A 23,450-nucleotide genomic window follows, 5' to 3' on the forward strand; every position below is an offset into this window, starting at 1 on the left:
GGATGAGTTCGGCTAAAGAAGTTAGTCCAGAAAGGAAAGAGGAAGAAGATAAGTATAAGAATAGAGAGTTTAAAGACTGGCACATTGAATGGGAAGAGTAGAGAGTTGGTTGATATTATGCAAAGAAGAGTGAACATCTTGTGCCTGCAAGAGGCAAAATGGAAAGGAAATAAAGCTAAAGAACTTGGTGAAGGGTACAAACTGTTGTGAGTGGAACAAATGAAAGAGGAAGGAATGCAGTTGGTATCTTACTTGACAAAGCTCTAAAAGACAGAGTCTGTGAGGTTAAATGAAGGTGTGATAGAATTATGAGCATTTGGTGGAATTTTTGTTACGATTGTATGTGTGTATGCTCCTCAGCCAGGTAGTGGAGAAGAAAAAAAGACAAATGTTTAGACAGATCTTGACAAAGTTATAATGTGTGTTCCTGTGAACAAGAGGTTAATCTGTGGGGGTAATCTAAATAGACATATTGGGAAAAGGAAGAAAGTGGAAGGAAGAGTTCTTGGGAGGTGGAGTGAGAGAGAAAGAAATGGGGAAGGAAAAAGACTAGTTGATCATGCTGTGGCTTTTGACCTTGCACTAGTTAACTTTGAGAAGAAAGTGAATTAACTGGTTACATACACGAGTGGAGGTAGATCCAGCCAGATTGATTTTTTCTTGTGCCGCAGGAGGCATCCAAGTGAAGTGAGAAACAGTAAGGTGTTAAATGGAAAAAGTGCTGCTGCACAACATAGTGTTCTTCTGGTAAACTGTGACTTTCTTATGGGCCATTGTAGGAATTGTATTAACCAGATTGAACAAAGGGTTAAATGGTCGAGATTGAAAGAGGAGGAATTGAGGAATGAGTTTAAAGCAAAAGTGTTAAAAGAAATTCAGTTCTCGGATGTTGTGCAAACATGGTGGCTGCTGAATAGTAAGTGCAGTTTGAAAGTTGGAAAATAGGTTTTGGGAAAACCTTCAGGGAAGAGGTCACCAGAAGGAAAGGAACACTGGTGGTGAAATGCTTTTATGCTGACCTCATATAAACATAGGAGAAGGCAAAGAAAAAGAAGAACTGTAAATATATTTGAAAACTCATAATATAATAACAATTACATTAAAACTAAATAAAACCAGGCCAAACTGATTTAAACAGCTTTTTGATTCCTTGTATTTCAAAGGTATGTTTTCATGCAAGTGTTAGTGATTAGCATCTGTAGCAGGAAGATGCAGATCCCCACCAAAAGTGGCACCTACAAACCACTTTCAAGTGGTGCATTCGAGTTGCTGGAACATGCGACCAAGTGATACAGTACATCTGAAAGCAGCCTTAGCGTAATTTGTGTGAAATATTTTTTGCACATTTAAATTGTGGCACAAAAAGCTTGTTTTATTTTGCTACAGTAGAATATTTTAAATATATTTTTTTGAATAGTACAGTAGAATCTACTTATTGTAAACACCGCTATCTTTAGATAAATTGGTATTCTATCCATCCTATCAGCATAGACGTATGGCCATCATTAGTTATCATTATCTTTAATTGTTATTTACTTTTATTGCTGCTAGCATTTGTTACTTCAACTACTAGATATGCAGGATGAATTATTATAATTAATGACGATGATAATAAGTAAAATTAACGAATCTTTAAGTTATACAAATTAACATTTTTTGAAATGGATGATGAACTTTTAAAATTAATAAGTTAGGAAGATTTATTTTTTCTTCTCACCGAAAGATAACAGCATTGAAAACGCTTATTCAAACTTCATTACTGCTTCGGCACAAGACCTCATCATCCACGTAACGAGAACTAATGTGTCAGGCATTGACAGAAGACCTCATCATCCATCTAACGGGCTAACATGTCAGGTGTGGCAGGCATACAAACTCTCACTAGATAGATGAAGAGATTTGTGCTAAAACTTGAATGTTTCCAATGCTGTTATATTTTGAGAGGTAAAAAAATAAACCATTATTGTTGAATATTCCTCATAACTTGTTAATTGTTTAATATGACCTTTTAATGTCAGAGTGAATAAAACTAACATTTCTATTAATGATAGTCGTACTTACTTACCTCGCTTAATTTTATCAGTTGCTTATCATCAAATTCCAAGGCAAATTTCAAAATAATTACAATAAGCAGATTCTACTGTGTACTATTTTCTTCATTTCAATATATGATAAAAAAGTGAAGTTATCCATAAAAAAGTTTTCTAAATACATTTACTTTGTATGCTGAGACTAACACTTTGCTTCCTAAATATTAAAACAAAAAATTGTCTGTGAATACAAGCCTGAGAGATAAATAAAAATAAATGTATTTCATATATTTATATTACAAAATATCAAATGTAAGTTTAAAATACGAGATGATTTTTAATGTAACCATCCAATTTTAAGAAGTTGAGGATTAGACAACTGCTTTGGTTTGTTTACAAAAATGTGAGACTTGGGAACACTGAAAAGGGAAATGCCTGCAGGGAGGACTTTCTAAGGGAAACTGGCTCCTATTTAGGTGGTACAGATGTGAAGAAAGCCTGAAAAACTCTATATAGCCAGCCGTTGGTGAAATGTGACAGACTACTGGTGATCGGCAGTTTCATTTGCTTGGTCACTAATGGGCACTATCCTGTTTTGGACTGAATGATTTTTCAAAGTAATTAAAATTCAAGCATTAATCTCTATTTCTTAATCTTTATGTGAAGTTGGTGATGGAATTGCCCTACTTTCGGTCAAATTTAATAATTAATTAATTAAATTAGCCTGAAGATAAACCTTATTACACGTGAAAATAATCCCAAATTATATTTTGTTGTTGATTCGGTTTCATTATACCATAAGTACAGTGTAATCCCTGTTTACATGTATTACAAAGTGCTTTCTTTTATCCCTCCTCCCCATTAATATTTGATACACTATGTTTCAATTAGTATTTATGAGAGAGAATATTGTAATCACGAGTGCTACAAGAATAGAATTCCTATGCATTCTGATTACATTTTCCATTTTCTTTGTTTCACTCGCATTGTCTAAGAGTTGTGCTATGCATTTTAATCCCATTATAATGTTCACTAGCCACATACTATAGATCTTGCTATTGGCAAATATTGGCTAGCTGTTGCACCTGTTACAAGCATGCTCAAATCACAAAATTATAGAACAATTTATAAAAGAATTAGTCTTTGTTCTACAAGATACTAGCATCTTAAAATCATAACCCCAATTTTATCTGTTACATGAAAATCTACTCTCACTGGTGAAGTGTAGGGCTTATCCCAATCTGCCCACATCTAAACCAAAAGCCTTACATCAGAAAGATATTGAAGAAAGATTGGGAAGACAAGACTGACCCCTATTTAGGTGTTACGCATGAAATAATCCCAGAAAACTCTACACAACTAGCCCATTGAGGTGCAAATCCACGACCGACCGCCAGTATTTGGTGGCATTACAAATTTGGCCACTGGCAGGCACTTCCTTTATACAAATACAAATCAAGCAGAAAATTTAGCTAAGTACAGTTTAAAAATTAGTTATAAAGTCTTAATTTTTAAATTGAAAGAGGGGGGGAAAAAACATGAAAAATAACAGGCGGAAACATTACAAATAATTTCGAATTATTTCTAAAAAATGATGTAACAATTTACAAAGGGAAAAATTCACTTTTTATCTGGAAATCAAACAAGTAAACATAAGTATATTGACATAAACTATATTTAAGAAGTTCAAGGTTAGATTTTTAACAAATAACGACCAGATACGAGCATTTGTTTGTTGTCAAAGTAAATGTAAATGTGTATTTAGATTAAAAGAATGTGAAACAAGATGTATAATTCTCTAAATTTTAATTCACTTTGTCTTATTTAAAACTTTTGCCAAATTTATAATTTTATGTATAGAGATAGGATTTTTGGGAATTGTAGAATTAATGGAATAAAGTGTGGTCTTGCGCCATATCTTTTTGTATATTTTATTTGTATATATATATATATATATATATATATTTTTCATTTCCCCTTCTACCTCTGCCCTCCCGAATATTGTAATATTCATTTATTGATCGTGAAAAGTTATATTATTATGGCAATGAGTAATCCAGTAGGAAGTACTGTTCATAGTGACAGGGCTGTCCGACCCAAAACAGATCCAATTTAAACTTGTAAAGGAGCATCATAATGGCCAGTATTGCACTCCTGGGTGTAAAATTAAATCTGGCTATGCACGTTTTTCAATCAGTTAAAGGTCTCCTGCTCGTTAAGGGCAAGATGAATAATCTGGACGTAACCGTGCTCATAAATACTGGAGCAGAAAAGTCCTTGCTAAGTTCAATAATTTTAAAACGGATATTGCCAGCTTGTGTCAGGGGAGCTAACGTTAGAGAGGAAAAATTGGGGATACGGGGCATAAATGGGATAGTAACAGAGTGCAAACAACTCATTCTGGTACGTAGTTTGTAGCAAAGTGGAACACCTTACGACCATAGCTTGTATGTCCTTCCCTGAACACGTGGAATAAGAGGCTATATTGGGATGGATTTCATTAAGGACATCCCGGAAATCATTGAAAACCTAAGAAAGTCAATGGGTATTAAGCCGCATAACATATCTAAGAATGTCATTTCACAAATGAATTGCCTTGCTAACGCTCCCATCAAAGTGGCCTAGAACCGGCTGAAAAAGAAAATTTATGGTATCCTCGGAAAATACCCGCAGTGTTTTGCAGATTCATCAGGAATGATAGGGCCATCCCATAAACCTATAATTAGATCTACCCGCCCGATTAACACTCGACAACACCGAATCCCCAAGTGCTAGCTAAAGAGATTGAAGAGTTTAACTGATTCATATTTAAAGGTTGGCATCATTGAGAAGAGTTCATCTGGATGGAACTCTCCCATCCATATTGTGGAGAAGACTGCCGACGAAATACGGATGACATGGGACCTTAGGCGCGTTAACAATGTGACTGAGTCACAAGAGTTCCCTTTAGCCTGCGTCGATGAAATTATGAGCAAATTTTATGGCAGTAGATGTTTTTCTGTTTTAGATCTGAAATCGGGATATCTTCAAATTGATCTCGACGGATCGGTCCGTCATGTATACACCTTTTTGACTCCTTGGGGGAAAATATCATATGTGCCGCTTACCCCAAGGAGCAAAAAATAGTGACCGTTTTTTTCAAAATGTAATATCCAACCTCCTGGCCCTGTTCATCGGAATTAACTGCTATGTTTTCCAAGATCATTCGAGGAACACATTATGCTGCTCGACAGGGTTATCGAGGCTCTCTATAACGCCAATTTGAAGCTACATCCTGGTAAAAGCAGATTGGTAGTGAAGGAAGTACGGTACTTAGGACACATTATAAGTCAGGAGGGTATACGTCCAGATCCGGATAGCATGCGGGCTATCTGTGAAGTAAAACCATCTCGTACTGTTAAAGGCACATGAAGTTTCCTGGGGATGATTGGCTTCTTTCGCAACTTCATATCTAATTCCTCGGACATTGCACTGCCATTGACGACTTTGACCAAAAAGAAGATTTAAGTTTAATTGGGATAGCAAGTGTCAGATGAGCTTTGATAAGTTCAAGGCATTACTAACAAAGCCCCATTACTAAAACACCCAGATTTTTCATCCCCTTTCCACCTGTTTAAAGATGCGTCTAATTATTGTGCAGGCTCTGTACTCGGGCAAACAGAAAATAACAATTATTTTCCGGTGGGGTACTTTAGTAAGAAATTTGACTGTGCAGAAAGGAAGTGCTCCACGATCGAAAAAGAATGCCTTGCAATAATATTGTCATTCCGCAATTTTAAGCCGATTATTCTGGGACACAAAGTTGAGGTCCATTCGGACCATAAACCTCTTACATTCATACATAATATGAAAAATCATAATAAGCGGTTAATGAGGTGGTCGTTAGAACTAGCAGATTTGACTTTAGCATAAACCATATCGAAAGCAGGAGGAACTTAATCACAGATGCTTTGTCACACCCCAAGCATTTTGGACCCAAGGAAAACTTGAGGGAATGTAACTTCACTTCAGTTCACCCCGATCTGTGGAAGAAAAATAATAATGTCACAAGAAGAGGACGAATTCTTCCGTAATATAAAACAGAACCATATAAACTAAAATTACGGTTCGCCAATTGCAAATGATGGCATCCAACCTGAATTTGAGCTATAAGGGGGTGTGCTGATCCATAACAAACCGGGACGATTCGGGATCCGCCAGTGGAAGCAAGTCTGTGTGTGAAAAAGGGGATGATCGACGAGGTGGTATGGACATTCCACTGTCAGGCCATCTGGGATATGATAAACTTACCACTTAATCGATCATTATTACTACATTAAGAACCTTCGAACACATGTTAAATGCATTGTTCGTAGTTGCAAGACATGTCAACAACACAACCTCCACCGCAGCCAGGAAACTGAAGTAGCAGATTTCCCTTCCCAAAAGATCGCGATTGACATCATAGGTCTCCTTCAGATATCTCCGAGAGAAAATCGATATATTTTCACCATGATTGATGTATATACCCGTTTCGCCGAAGCTGCCCCTGTTAAAGATCAATCCGCCCTGTTGTGGCTGATGCCATATTTAACTACATCGTATGTAGATACGTTTGCCCAGACGTTACCATTTCCGACCGCGGGAGTAATTTTACTTCCAAAGTATTTCAAGATGCTTGCAGCTGCCTCCAAATAAAACACAACATCACTACCTCGTACCACCCGTGCTCTAATTCTATTGCGAGCACTTTAATAAAACCCTCTATGGCACCATAGCCCATATATCAGGTGGCAATAACCGGAATTGGGATTTATTCGTATCATCCGCCCTTTTTGCACATAATAACGCTATACATACGTCTACTGGTGAATCCCCGGCCTTTTTATTGTATGGGTTCAACCCTCGCTTCCCCAAGGAAGCGCAGGGCATTGAGACTGAAAGACCTTACAGGATGGAATTAAGAGATAGACTAAACGCCATAAGGGAGACTGCATATATTAGGGGAAGACTACAAAATTGTACTAATAATAGACATATTAACAAAAACAGGGAACTGAACGATTGGAGAGAGGGACAACGAGTATGGTTACTCCACAAGGGTAGAAATAAAAACTAGGGGAAATTCTCTGCAAAGTATGTAGGACCCTATCGGGTTTTATGTAAGCTTGGCCCAGTCACAGTGGAAGTTGGCAAATAAAAATAATAAGTTTACTGTACATATTGATCGCCTGAAACTGTGTCACTTTCCAATGTATAAACACACAAAAAGACGGGAATCGTACAAGTGTCCAACAAAACAAGGAGAAGAAAACTCTAGTAACGATTCAATTGACGAAGATGTTGATAAATACATCAGGCATTGGACTCGTCGAACAAACGACGCTCCAGACGAGCTCCAGGATAACCAGGATGGGACTGGGAAACAAGACACTAACAGTGATCTTGAAATAAGACTAAATACTTCACCACAATGACGGTACGACCTCCGGAGTCAAAGATTAGATTACCGTAAGCTGCATTACGGTAATTAACCTTGTGTGGGGGCGTATGTGGTCTTACGCCATACCTTTTTTGAATATTTTATTTGTATATATATATTTTTCATTTCCCCTTCTTCCTCTGCCCTTTGTTCCTTTGTCCTCCTCCTTCTGGAAACTTCTTTCTGCGGGTGGCAACAACCTTTTGTCCAAGGAGTATCGGAATCCAAATGAAAATCCTGTATAAACTATCAAACGCGGGTGAAAAAAAATAAAGAAGTTTTTTTGTAGTCTCCTATCCCTTTGTTGGACTCTTTCACTAAGTGCGTTTACAACAAAAGCAACATAACACATGGGCAATGTGCCAAAGCAGAATCTTGGCACATTGCCCACAAAGCAGAGTATGGGAAACTGTCTCCTATTCGGGTGTTAGACAAGTGAAGAAAGATGGAAAACACCACATGATTGGCCATTTGTGAGGAACAAGCCTGCAGTGGTTTTATCCATTCAGCTAACAGTGGGCTGAAGATTTGGGGCTTACAGATGCTAATGAATGAGAGAATTATGTTCTTGGCCTGCCATTTATAGGATCGTGTACTACTGGAACCAGAATAATTTGCAATTTAGGATGTAGCAACCAATTATTTATTCTAATTTAAAATATTTATTATACAATATCAAAAAAATGTTATGTACTATTTCACAACTTATTCATGGTCATAAAAAAAATCAAAATTTCTGGTTTAAGTAGTTATCATTATTCCATATTATATTAACAAATTCTATTTTAATTACACAGTTTTATGTGTACAGGTTGCATGGTAAAGTTCATACATACATTTAACTGCCTAATGCACATAGATACGGTAATGAACATGATATACACTTATAGTAAAGTGACTATGTTCCACAAACAAGACCACTTGCAGCATTCCTAGTGTCAAAATTTGGAAGACAGCACTCCTATCTTGAAAATAACATGATACTGAAAAACGTCAGCATAAAAATTCATAGACTATGACCAATTTTGCACAGAAGGATGTCCCGTGTAGGCCTATGCCTATAGTGTGAAAGCTAATGTGTATGTCGAGCACAAACTGTAAAATGTAAATTTCTCAATTTCCTATGTCTTTCTGCTGCATTCATTACTGTGTGTTGCTCATGTCAGTATACAAGGATGTTACTATGTGCCCTGTCTATACAGGGTTGTTAAATGAGAAGTTCTGCTTCCAACAGGTAAATCTGGCAATATTAGCAAGAGATTCAAACAGTTTCCTTCAAGTAAATAAATATCTAAGGTATAAGTATTTCTTGTAATGTACAGCAGTAGAGTAATAAGCACGACTAGGCTGCAGCATAGACAAGCCTATTTCTCGCAAATAAACAATTGTTTGACTGTTCAGCATTTGCATTATCACCACATAAAAGTTAAAATATAACAATAATTAAGAATTAATTACATAAATTTTTGTAAATATTAATATTTACCTATAAATTCTTGACATAAATACACCTTAATTGTTAATTATTATTGTCTTCGAGTTTCTTACAAATGACTTTGCATTTGTAATTTAATTTCGGATCACATAATAATTTGGAGTAATCGTTGTTCAGTTTGGCTTTAGTTCTTAAAAACTGGCTTTGACGTCTCTCCTGTCCTAAAAAAATCAAAAATACAAACAAATGTACAAAATTAAATTAATTATTCTATAATAGAAACAGGAAAGTGATTGTAAATGTTATATAAATGCAAGTCACATTCCTATGTAAGCATTCTGCACTCATCAATGTATGAATATTTTGACTTATAGATGATTTATATATTACATTAAGCTATTTTTATACTTTTCAAATAATATTCTACCCCCATAAAGCTCCTTAATGCCATCACATGTAACATGTCCTCGAATGACCCTCTTAAATGTACTAAGGAATAATACATAGTATGGGACAGAGAGCATCATTTTATTAATTGCAAACAAAGTGTTGACTTAAATGATATAGTTCAGTATACGACACTGGAAATAAAAACTAATTGTTCTGTTACCCAAGGGTGGGTACCCTAGCATTATGTAATGTTTTTGTAAATCTCCACCCTTTTTTTTTTTTTTTAAACTCTTTCCGCCCTGTGGGCACTAAGAGGGCCTCTTATAGCAAGCCCATTATGGGTTCGACCAGGCCCACAATGGGGCGGCCGAGTGGTGAGGGACGGGGACCGACATATCCAGACGGACCACCCCCCGAAAAATTCCTGGGGATTACTCGACCCGTTCGGATTCGATCCCGGGTCCCCCAGGGCGGTAGGCTGCTAACCTTGACCGCTCGGCCATCCGGCCTTAAATCCCCACCCTTGTAATGCATTACAATGAACATAAACCATAAACTCACCCACATCTCTGTTATGTAATTTATGTATGCATTCTGTAGATACATCACTATCCTACCTTGTTTGTATCTCGGGAACAGAAGGACTGTTCTTGATTGGGAAGCCAATCAATGTTGACATAATGCCTTGCAGTAATAGTAAATCCTGCTTCTTTTGTAAGATACTGCATGCCGTGTTGCAAAATTATGAACAGTATTCTCAGAGCTAGAAGGAAATTCAGCTCTGAATTGTCAATGCTGGAAAGCGTTTTTCTGCTACTTTGCGTCCTTGAAACACAAAGTTTTGTCTGGGAAGATGTAAGAAAACACTTCTGTTTAATCTGCATTCAAAATATTTTCTGAAGAATACCAAGTGATAATGAAAGTAAGCTTAGTCCCCTATTGTGCTACCGTGTTATGAACGACTCCTAAAAATTCCCAACAAATAGCTTTGGATTTGATACATTGCTTTTGAAATTTTAAAACCATCCATTCAAGGCCTTGAATTCCACAATGCAAGCAAAACTCAAGCAAGCTCATGATTGTGTAAAATCACAAACGGTTTCATTGATAAGTGTATTTTAATAAATGACAATATAATAATTTATCAAAAATTTGAATATTGTAAACTCGGATTTACTGACAATGGATTTACACAAATGGCCAATCATACCTATACATCCATTGTCAGTAAATCCAAGTTTAACAAATATGCTGGTGAGCAATGTTATAGTTTATTCTCACTTTATAATCTGCAATTTATGACACCAAAGTTATAGAAAATATGACAAGTTGCTCGATGATTTTCTGTAGATCAGAAAGGTCAGTTGTTTAACAGGATAGGTAATGCGACACCTGGGCCATCTTCTAAGAAGCATGCCTCTTGGGAGGATTTTCTGAAGCAAATTGACCCCTATTTAAATGTTAGACAAGAGAAGAAAACTCAGAAAATTTGACATGTGACCAAGTGCAAACTGGCAACCAAGTTCCATCTACCTAGCTGCTGGTAAGTAGGTCTATTGTCAACTCTCACAGTAGTTTTTATATAAACTACTGAAACAAATGGTAACAAAGTGAAAACAAAAATGCAACACACTACTACTGCTGCTGCTCAGGAAGATGCCCAATATCAAGAATGCCAAGAATTTTATTGTTAATTACTCAAACAGCACATTACTACTTTGGTTTTGTAATGAAACTAGTCCCTTCTATATCACCTTCATATTTAGTAAAATCTACATGTCCCGTCTCTGTTTATACAACAAATATCAGGTCAGTCCATAAGTCCATGCGCATTTCTATGACCTTGAGAAAAATCTTGTTTTGCTGTTAAAAATTTCAGCCTAATGTGATAATTTTTACACTGAAGTGTTAAATTGGAGCTCATTCATATAATACTGTTCAGAATTGTCAACATTTCAGTTGTTTATTTTCGTTAAAATGAAAGTAACCGACGAATACAAAAGACATGTTTTATACTTTTTATTTTTAAGTGGTGAGAATGCTATAAATGCAGCCATAAAAATAAATACTGTACATAATCAAATAGTAATTAGTGCAAGGATTGCGCAGAAGTGGTTTGAAAGATTTAGAAACAATGATTTAGGCTCGTACTGGAAGATCCCGTTGACTTTGACGATGATGCTCTCTCTGCACTAGTTGAAGCAGAAGCATCTTTAACAGTTGATGAAATTATGGAACATTTAAATTCATCCCATGGAACTGTTCATAGACACCTACAACAAATCTTTTATGTAGATAAAAATACGCATGAACTTATGGACTGACCTGATATAACCCAAGTCAACAATATGTTCTGCAGTTCTCTTCTTAGTCTTATGTAATTTGAATAATTTAGCTCAAGATTTTTTCTTCCAGTAAGTGAAAACTATTGTTGTGAAAATATTTCGCTTACTGTAACTGAACAAAAAATGTAAAGCTTAAAAATGTGGAATTTTCTACTAATAATGATTAGAAATCTTTTTAAAAAATTCAAAAATTTGAACTTACTTTCAATGGTTTTGGATTTCTGGCGATTAACTCGCGATGTGGAAGGATGATTCTCCCCAAGACGAGATAATATAGAACAGTTCCGAGTGGGTTTGGAAAAACAATTTCTTTTGACTTCGCCGCTATTGTCATATTGTTTACAATTAAACAAACACTTCCTCGTGCGTAACGTGTTGTTTTTATCCTTATTCCGAAGACACATCTGAGACGGCGGAGGATATCTCCGCCAAGACGGCAATAGAACCGAATTCGGCGATTGGCGAGAGAAACGTCTTCTAATAATACTGTTTCTACTATAATCTTTACAGTTAGATAAACAAGTTTCTGATTCGACTCTTAATTTATCGTCTGAGGTGTGAGTTCTGGGGCTTCTCTGTAAGATATGGGAGCTATTTTTGTCGGGGTGAGGTAATGAAGATTGTTCGGTTTGTCGGTACAAATGATTTGTTTCTGGAGTAACATAGTCTGAAGATTTCTTGCAGACATCCACAGAATTCTCTCTTGTGTTAGTCTGGAAAGATACATAAAAGATATGTTAACATTTATTTCCTAAAATAATAAACAATACTTTCGATATAGAAGATTTATTGAATAATAACGATGATTTAGCTCTGTATATACACTTAGAATGGCATGTATAGGGGCATCTAAGTTCGTGATTCAAATATAGTGGATCCAAATAGAAAGCTAAACAGGATCGTCAGTCTAGCACCACAAAATGGCTTCTGACTGCATAAGATCCTTTGCCTCATGAAAGATTAATAAAGTTTAAGGTGTGAAATAAATAATATGCTTAGCCAAATATATGAGATTTTTTTGACTGGTTCTAAATAACACAAATTAAATTTTAAATTGGTTTTCAGAGACTTATTGAACAAAGTATTAATATTGAAACAAAACAAATGATGATTAATATACAGAGTGGGTGAAAACTAACTAGGCATTAATAAATTTTTTGCTATAATTTCTGTATTTCTTATGCAAAGGTGATGAAAATTACTCGACATTTACCTTATCGAAGGGAAATACTGTTGCATGCTTAAAATTCAATGTAGGCACTGACACAATCCACCAATGATATTTTCTTTAGATCATGGCCACTTTCTCTGGGAATCCACAACTAAACCCACAGTTATTAGCTTTGAATGACAATTCTTGATTGTTTTTGGATGGATTGTGGTATGTCATCCTTTCACAATACGCTACCATTTCTGCACACTGACCACTGATTTCTACACTTTGTAGCATACAGCAATCTGCACTCGATCCCAAACAGACAAGTGGTCAGCCATCATTTTTGTCACTGTGCATGCAGCCTCTCTCTTTCACCACCCACCCAGTGCAGGAATTATAAAATTTCATTAACTGATGTATAAGCGCGCACACATTTTATTACAATTGTATTTTTGTTACAAAAATGCATGTTTATAAGTAATGCATGCTACAGCATGCATTAATTATAAACAAAACATCAAATTTTTAATATTTTCAGTACTAGTATTAGCATAACGTTTATTTTTATTGTAAATTTTAAAAATTTTTAAGTGTAAGGACAGTTGATAATACTCTTTCAGTTTTAGTGCTTGGAGCATATGCTTCTCTCTCACAGTGTGTAGAAAAAGATGCTTATTATTTTACTTCTACAGCAACTTTTCTTTATTATTTAAACATTTAAATAGTATAATTTGACTAACCTTGTTATTATTTTCATTAGACTGATCGATATCCGGTGTGATGTTTATCCTTCTGGTTACAACTCGACACTTCCGCAACTTTTCGACATTGCTCAGCGTGCTCCAATTGTCAACATCTAATATGAAAGTTTATTAGTTTTTTTTATAGATTATGAAATGTGTTATTTCATTTCTCCTACATTAATTGGAAATGATAATATATTAAAAAGCTTTTTGCCTGTATTATTTAATTACCAAAACTATTTAGTTACTTAACAATAATTACTTATAAAAGAAGAGTTATAATCATCATTTTATTTGTTTGTAGGGAGCAGTCCATTAATTATATGTGCAATTTAAGGGGAGGAGGGTTATAAACAGTACATAATGTACACAACAGGCAAGGAAGAGGGTCGAAAACTCTACACACAATTACCAGACTGCCTCAAGTATGTATTATGCCAGACATGGGCAAATGCGGCTCTTTTTGAGTTACGTGCGGCTCTTGCTGAAAGTGTTAATTTCTGTTTTTTATTATTATTTTTACAATTTTATTTTTATAATTTTGTGAAAATATGTTTATTAAAAAAATTCCATATTTGTTTTACATTATATAATAAAATCGCGTGCCTTACCATACTATCCGCGACGACAGTACAGAACTGCGGCTCCCATGCATTTTGCATAATCTACGTTTTGGCTCCCACTGAACTCTTGCTTGCCCACCCCTGTATTATGCAGTATAGTTAATGGCTGAAGTTTAATTTAATGATTTAAGACTGGTCTGTATTTCTGAACTCGGTGACCAATTCTGCTTCAAATTTGTAATAGATATTACTTACATCATCAGAAAACATGTTGTCGTAGTGTTCACAGATGGCAGAAAAGTATTAAAACATACTTATGTATTTCAAGCCTATTTTATGCACACTGATTTTTATAATTTGTATCAAGATATGCAGTCAAATTTTTCATCTTCTAAAGATGAAAAAGATACATATGCTTATCTACAATTACTGTATGTACTTTGTTACATACAGTAACTTTAGCTAAGCATATGTAAGTAATTAATCTCTCTGGGTGTCATATCAGAAAACCTGACATTGGTGAGCACCTGGTGCAGGTTAATAAATGATTATTAAGGCACCAAGGTGTATCCTGGGAGAAGTTACAACCAGAGTGGTTCCCTGTTGCCTTCTCTGGTGCGCGATGTTATGCGAGGGAAAACTGGCCTTTATCCAGGTGTTACAAACATGGAAAAAACACGGAAAACTCCACGTGGCCGGCCCATCTAAGCACAGCGCAAACCCGTGACCGAACTCCCAGTGCTTAGCGACAGAACCGCTCGGCCACCGGTGGGTAAGTAATTAAGAGCAGCATATAATTACTGTTCCTAATTATGGATAGTTCCATGTAAAACTATCCATAATTTTACTTGTCTGTGACAAGAAATGTTGAAAAATGCTGCCCTGAGGTTCACTTAGCAACAGAGCCACTTAACCACATATTTCTCCAAATGTATCGGTCATTAAGCAGCACAAACCAGCAGCTTATGAAGAAAATATTACGTTTAAAACACATCACATTGATTCACATGAGCAGATTACCTGAAACTGTAGATATTTTATTATTTTCCGGAGAATCTTTAGAATTCATTATTTGTAATCTGGGAGACGTTTGATTATTTGTCTCTTTGCAGACTAATTTATGGGAGTTTGTTTCCTTCACCTGATAAATATAAAACGACAAAAAAAAAATGAGAAAAAAAAAATGTAAATTTTCGGAAACAAAAAATAAAATTATGATTACCTCCAAGTTGCATTTTACGAGAGAATTGTTGCACAATTGAAGCTGCGCTTGTCTACTGTAAATACGAACAACTGATGTGCTACTTTTAGATTTAAAAAAGGCTGGATAACTTATATCGGATTTGTCCGGCATCTCTTCACTTTTGTTGTCCTCGTGGTACTGTTTCGTCACTAACTCTTGAGGAGGAATCTAAGAATAATGCATTTTAAAAAAAATGTATCTATAATTGTCCATATGTTTTTCAAATTATTAGAAATTAGTGGGTCGTTGAGCAGGTTTCTAAAAGCAATTATCATGGCACTTTTAAATGCAAATTAAGACTTAAAGTTAATTGCTTTTCTTACACAAATAAAAATTATTAATTTAAATAACTATTGTTGTAACTTGCTGATATTTTAAGGAACAAATATACTGTTTTATTTAATTCACAAAAAATATAGACAAAAAAAATTAGGTTAGGTGGCAAATAATATGGTGATAGAATGTTTACAAACAACTTTAAATTACGTGATTTTTTTCTGCATAAATTTGTGCCGCAGAAATGTAATTATATATGTTCAAATGTGTCATGAGATAAAATCGGTTGAAAAACACTGAGTTAGACCCACAATGAAAAGGTGACAGGAACTGACATAGCTGAAACAGACCACACCTGAAAAATTCTTGGAGTTTTTTGAGTTCTTAAATTTGACTGTATTCGAGACAATGTTGACTCAAGACAAATGCCCATGGAATGATTCCCACATCATCCTGACCTCAAACGACTAGCTTTTTACTCATGGCATCACTCAAAAGCTTGTTTATGAATAAAAGGCTATGCCTCATACTCATTTGGAGATCAGAATCAACAAACATGTCAAGCCATGATCCTTGACATCTTACAAGGTGCATAAAATCCTTGGGTCATTCATCTAAATGTGTGCAACAAGATGGCAATTATATTAAAGTGACAATGACTAATTTTTATCAAACAAACAAGTTCTTATCGAATAACTAAGTGGAAGCATTGAGGGCCAGACAATATGCTGGTCAAAGATTGCATGAAACTGCTAAATGTTGTCATCAGACCTAATCTGGGATTTGGCGGCTCTGTGTAGTCCCAAGTTCAGATCAAAGAGCAAATAGTGACGGGAAAAGTTTCCAGCTATAATACAGCCAAATCAGAAGAAGAGCAGTGACCCTATGAAAGATGGGACTAGAGGAGAATTGAATTGATTACCATCCATGCAAGACGTGGGTAATTTACAAAAAGGTTGTCTTCCGGGAGTACTTTCTATAGGAAACTGGGCCCTATTTAGATTGTAGATATGTGATGAACACCTAGAAAACTCCATGTGGCTAGTCAGTTTATTAAGTGTAAACCTATAAACAGCGTTTAGTGATTGAATAAACTTGACCAGTAGGCTAGGAAAGTGTAATTAATCTGTCTCAGTATATGGATTTTAAAGTTTGATAACCTGATATGTGATCTTGTATTAGTTATTAAAACAGTTTTATAATTTTCCCACAAATATGAAAATTATATAGAATTGGCATGTTGAAAGCAATAATGTATGATGATAACTTATGAATTAATATAAATTAATAAATATATGAAAACTAATATCCTACTTTTATCATAACAGGAGGAGACAAGACATTTTCTTTATTCAGCAACAAAATATTAATAGGATCCAAAGAAGATTTCAGATGTAACAAAAACTGATTTGACGAATCATTGACCTAAAATTAAATAATAAGTTAACAAATTTTCTATTAGTTCTTTAGAAATATAACAACAGACTGTTTCATATAGACTATTGTTTCTTATTGTGTGTTACATGTGTTAAAAATGCCATTTAACTGTAGTCAATCATACAATAGGAGTGACGATGGGTTTGTGATAATGTATAAACAAATTTCTTCACGTTTTTCAACACGAATTAATTAAATACTATGACAATATTTACAAAAATGTTGTTGTGCAAATAGATCAAATGCATTGCATCGCTTGTATAGATTAAAACAAAACTTACGGCAGATGTATTTTGTATATTATGTCTATATGAAACATATAAGAATGCAAAAAAATAGAAAAACAAAATCATTTGTTATTCATTCTCTCAATTTAAGATTGAAATACCTTTCCGGGAACTGCTAGCTGCAAAGTGGAAGGTGTGTGAATGAGGAATAACGTCTCGCCGAGAAATGATTTACAAATGTCTTCGTGACTAATGTATGCTAATCGATTATTTAACAGTTCGTTCGTAGTGTTGCTGAAACTCTGTTGCAGAAGAGAATAATGCAAATCTATTTCCTCTTCTTTCTTATCTAAGACATCTAACTCTCCTTTTAATGCCATTATTCGGTTTGTCACTTCCTCCGCATCACGTTCTGGTACAGTGCCACTGAAAGAAGTCAAAATTAACAATGGTAAAAATTTATATTTACTATTTACTTAGTGTTAAAGATAAACTTACTTCCATTGGATACAAGTTCCAAATTTCTTAATTAACCCAACTCCTTGGAGTACGCTGATAATGTCGATTATACTATTCGATTCTCTAGGATGCATGCTTTTGGCTATCTGCAATTAACTTTTCAAATTTTATTGTGAATTTTTAAGAATTAAATTTATATAAAAAACTATTTGTAATGCTTATAGAATAATAATAATGTCAAAAACATTGCAAATTTCTCATTTATATATGCTTTATACCAGTAAAGTGAGGTGATAGAGGTATCAGATTGCAAACACCCTAAGTGAGCACCAAATTTTGTAAACCATGACTGCTTGCAAAGTTTAGGAGGACTGGATCCATGGTGGAGAAGGAGCATTTGGGTCGTCTGCAACCCCCGATATTTTGGAAAGGGCGTGGAACAATTAGATCAACCATTGGGGTGTCTGACAAAATGGCAATTGCATCAAACATGTCCGAAGAGCTATTTTACAGTGCTTGAATTATGTCACACTCTATACTAAGTTTCTGACACAAATAATTAATTACTTTCATTATCTAAGCTGTGCTGAAATATAGACAAATCATCCAAGATGAAGATTTTATAGCTTGGAGGGGATCATCCGAGCTGTAAATTAGGTTATATTCTAATTACTCTAATCAATGATATGACTGACTTTTATGTTTTGCTTACAAAGCAACGAAGGCGCTTAACCATTTTAAGGTGTTTAAAACTAATATATTCAAAGTAAAGTTATAATTATCATTCTTTTAATAATGTATACATCATTGTTTTCAAGAAATACAAAATTTTCAGACTACTTATTTAGAATGATAATTTAAAAATTTCAAATAAATAAAGCAATGCGATGCAATCGGGGTTTCGTCAATGTACCATAGGTAGATACAACAGCAGAAACCTAATGGCTGTACAACTCTTCTTTCCAAGGATCTCAACTATTTCTGCTATACAGAAATAGTAGAAACTATATAATAGTATAAAATAGAGCATATAAAATTTTTAATGTTTGAGTGTTTTTATTTGTTAACTTTACACCAATGCAGTTGTTTCCTGTTCTGTATTTCATATTATAACACTGTTGTTTGTTACATTTATTTACGGTAACGCTGTTTTTGGAGGTGGATACGATCGTTACGTCAAAAATAACTGTTCCTTAGTTATTTCTCTCTCATTACTAGCACTTGCCAAGTACTAATGCCACTAATATTAAAGCATTGGAAAATGTAACTGCCTCAAAGCTGGAACAGATGAATATAAAAATACAATGTCAATCACAAAGAAATGGAAAATCATATCAGATCGAACTGAATTGTTATTGTGATACGAGTTTTTGCACATAATGATTCTATAAAAGTATTTATTCAGAAACAGTTTGTATTTTCTAATACTGTAAGACAGTTTAACACAATATGTTTGAGCATATTGATGCTACAGTGTTTTACAAATCAGTACATAATTTGTTTACCTGATTCCGATATATAAAAAAACTGTAATAGACATTCAAAAGTCGTTAACTAAGCATTGTTTACTAACTTAAAATGTTTTAACTCGCACCAAGACATAAAGGTAATGCAATCTTCTCGACGAGAAATTCTCAAATTGATCACGACGGACCAATTGCACTGTCACGAAACTATCCTAATGTCACCCCTTCTATTTCCTTCTGCGGGACTGTATAAAGGATGAAATGTCTGCAGAAAGGACAGGATATAAGTTGCCAAACTTTTCATACAATATAAAAAGACATATTTAAAGATAAATTGAGTGCAGACTTTATATTCTGAGAGCAGTGAAAGTACTAATAAGCTGTAACAATATGAAAGGTTTGTGGAGAAACATTTTGAATTAACAAATAATGTGTACTTAACTGTTTTTAGATATCTATTATAACATGTAAACTTAATTAATTAAAGATTTATTAGAGAATTTACGAATTATTTCGCATTGTAAAGGGCAATTCTTTCCTGGAGTGAAGGGAAACAACAAACGAAACAGCTGTTTACCCTGTGGGACTTTTAAAAATGACGTTTTACTCGAATGCTCTACAATTAGGCCACGTGACTGGTAAAAATAATTAATTTACCGTTTCCAGACTCAATATTCCATCGGCGGAAGCTCGTAGCATCGACATCAATTTTTTGACTAAAATATGTAAATCTTTCCTCTTCCTCTTACATCGTTTACCGCCGGCCATTTCGAACAATCGCCGGAGGGTAAACTGACGTTTGGTGACGCTCTTCTGTGCTTTTTGTCAATAAACACAACGTTTTAAGTGAGGCGCCGCCATATTTAGTCCTTTCGTCATTTGTAATTTTAAAAATAAATTTTTTGTTTGTTTATTATAATAAAATAATATTTTTGTTTCTTTTTAATATAATGCTTAAAGTTTTTAATCGGAACGTAATAATAGAGTGTAATTTTTATTTTTTTTTCTAATTTACTTTGTTTACTCTTTCCGCCAGGGGGACACTGTGATAACTTTTCGCAAGGTTCCTCCAACTGCGCAATAGGGACCACCGGGTGGTAAGAGTTATTCATGTGTGCAAAAAAAAAAAAAAAAAAAAAAAAAGGGGCAATTGTCTGGGAGGATTGTTAGTGAGAGTCCCAAACCAATCTTTTATAAAATCAATTTACTATGAATTTCGAAATTTAAATTTGGGCCATGTCTGCAGAACCTAAATTGATGGTGTACCAAATTACCATTACAAGAGTCGAACTATTTTCGTTGAGGAATTTCATCGATCCACTATATAATCAATGCGGGTAAACAGCAGGACGTGCATTCATTGTCGTAGATGAATACTTCCCAGACACGATAGGTATTCGATTATGCTTAAATCAGTACAGTATGTTCAGTTCTGTATACATATTTTAAACAAGCTGCATGCATTAGTTAACATTAACAGAGCAAGTTATCTATCAATATAACAATGGAGAAATCGAACAATACGGAAATGTGTATCGCGTATAACTTCATGCCAATATCATCTGTAATTAATGTATTCGGCATGGATCCAATTTTCTCGTGTGATTGTATTGAAAAAATGAAAAACATCAGAAAAAGTACCCTCCCTTCCAAACTTTTCAAATTTTACATCAACTTGATTGAGATTTTCCACTGGATTATGATACCCTTCTATGTTGTGCAAATCGTAAGACCCGATTTTTATTGTGTTCGAAACATATACATATACAAAGATTATGCGTTGCACGCTTCAGTTGTATTCCTGATAATGTCAGTATATTGTTCTTTACAGTTTAGTATCGTGAAAAGGTATAAAATTAATTTCCATTTTCTTAGATACAGTTACAAAAGAGAATGGGAAATGATTGATCAAATGCAAACCTTAATTCTGGGTTTTCTATCAGGATTATTCTTGTTACTGTTGATGCTATCAATGATGCCAACATTGATTTTGTACCCAGCAGTAAAGAATATGGGTGGGAGCGATTCTGAAGCTTTTCCTTGTGCTATTATTCATACTTTATGGTTGTTTTATGTGGCATCACATATCTTATCTCTTCTACTGTTCTTCGTATTCTTACTACTCCTAATTTACAAACGATTATCAAAAATGTCTGAAGAGTTAACAAGAATGGAACCACGGACAGCTTTCCTGATGAACCAAATAGAACGAATTATAGACAAACATACGGATGTATGGGAAATATATGAATTATGTAATGATAATTATCGTGTCCTTTTCGCTATATTATATTCGTACTTTCTATATGTTACCTGCTTCTTTGCCTATGCAGCAATTTTCGTTCAAATGGATCCTCGTTTGTATTTACCCATAAGAATTATTTTTCTTACATTCCTGCTTGGATTATTATTTGGTTCATGGATATTATCTTTTGTAACATCAGTTGTAAGTAAATTTTACAGAATATTAATTTATAGTTACAGCGGTGGTTGAGGTCATAAAAATCTGCCTCTGTGAGGAGTCAGGTTAGATTCCGGATCTGCACTCTGTCCCGCATGTATCCGGCTCCTGACTCATTACCAAGCTGGTGTTATTGTAGGTCTGTCCGAATCCACGAAAAGCGTGGAAAAAGGGTATTTTTATGTCAACGGGGCGAAAGTTCGGTTCGTGCGATCTGACAAGAATAGGAGCCCACTAGTGGCTAAGCGGTTCCGTTCCCCGAACACTGGGAGTTCGGTCGTGGGTTCGCGCCTCACCATGGTGCACGCTACACGGAATTTTCCGGGTTTTTTCCACATCTGTAACGCCTGAATAAGAGCCAGTTACCTATAAAAAGACATCCCTGAAGGCATTTCACTAGGCAGATCGCCCAAGCGTTGCATTGCCATAACTTAATAAAAAAAACAACAAATTTCAGACAAGAGAAAGTGCTTTCCGAGAGGACTTTCTATGGAAACTGGGCCTCTATTTAGGTGTTAGACAAGCGAAGAAAATCCGCAAAAATCACATTAATCCACGACCAACTATTGTGTCAGTGATTAATCTACTTGGCCGCTAGTGAGCCAGGATGAAGAAAAACGAAAATAACCAATTTTAAAGTTAATTTATTAAACCAAGACAATAATTAATTTACTGATTAATTAATTAATTCAGTTTTTCCATTTTCTATACTGTGACCCTAAACAAGCCTATCCAATCATCATGGATTCGGCCAGGCCCACACGACCAATCGATGAGGTCAAACGTATGCAGGGCAGATTACTGTCAAAAATTGGGAGAAGTTGTTCTCCCAGATTCAATCCTAGATCCCCAGAGCGATAGGTTGATTCTTTAACCGCCTTGTTACCTGTTCATCACTTATTATTTATTGGTAAGTTAATGTTATGTATTATATTTTCCTTCATTTATCTTGTACGTTTCAGAATATCGACAACTTCATTTCAATTGAAAAGTTTTTTCGTGCTGACTTACCTGTAGAATATAAGTTCAAGGTATTGTTTCCTGCATAACTCATACTACATTTTTTGAAAGTATACACTATAATATAAATATACTTGCAGATAATTTGTTTCATGAAAAGATTCCATAAAATTCCAATAGGAATATCAATTGGTGACTTCTTTTACATCAAGAAAAACTTCATAATAAGGGTAAGCTTTCAATTAAATTTAATTGTTATATTCTTTAATGCTATTAATTATTATTACTTTTAGGTAGTAAGTGCATTGTATTCAATCTTTAATTCATTAGTTGAACTGACTGGTGTCATGAAGAAGGAGAAAATGTGCACTTCAGCATCATTTGCAAGCATATCTTACAACAACACAGTGAATTAATGCAGTCATCTTTATGGAACATGATGTTTCCAGTACAACAGTTTTTATAATATAAGTATATTCTTTGTTACAGTACTCTGGGTTCGAAGCTATTGTACTGTATCGCCAACCTTTAATGTATTGCGATATATAATTTTTCTTAAAAAGATTTTCTCAGATTAATACATAGTTAACACAACACATAGGTGATGTGTCACTGAGGGAGGGAGAAAGTATCTCGCAAAAACTTGCTATCATAGGTCAAATATCTGATTAAAACCAGGAAAACTCCACTTGGCTAGCCCGTTGGTGAGGTACAAACTCGTGACTAAATTACCAGCGTTCAGTTTTATTTACTTGACCACTTGTTAGTAATACATGGAGAAAGACCTAGTAGCCTTTT

The 23,450-nt window shown here is 34.8% G+C and overlaps 1 protein-coding gene across 1 annotated transcript; it reads right to left on the minus strand.

Annotated features, from left to right (window-relative positions):
* Positions 1-1,983: 1,983 nt before the first annotated feature.
* LOC136971263 (uncharacterized) lies at positions 1,984-20,098 on the minus strand. The gene is made up of 10 exons (XM_067265726.1): positions 19,889-20,098; positions 17,805-17,911; positions 17,468-17,732; positions 16,957-17,067; positions 15,346-15,534; positions 15,144-15,264; positions 13,558-13,673; positions 11,864-12,374; positions 8,978-9,147; positions 1,984-2,247 (listed from the first exon to the last, which is right to left on the minus strand). The coding sequence occupies exons 1-9, from the start codon at positions 19,997-19,999 to the stop codon at positions 9,011-9,013; spliced, it is 1,668 nt and encodes a 555-aa protein (XP_067121827.1). The 5' UTR covers positions 20,000-20,098; the 3' UTR covers positions 1,984-2,247; positions 8,978-9,010.
* Between the last annotated feature and the right edge of the window lie 3,352 nt (positions 20,099-23,450).

The sequence above is a fragment of the Centruroides vittatus genome, unplaced genomic scaffold (assembly GCF_030686945.1).
Source record: "Centruroides vittatus isolate TY-2023 unplaced genomic scaffold, ASM3068694v2 contig_2425, whole genome shotgun sequence".
Lineage (NCBI taxonomy): Eukaryota > Metazoa > Arthropoda > Arachnida > Scorpiones > Buthidae > Centruroides > Centruroides vittatus.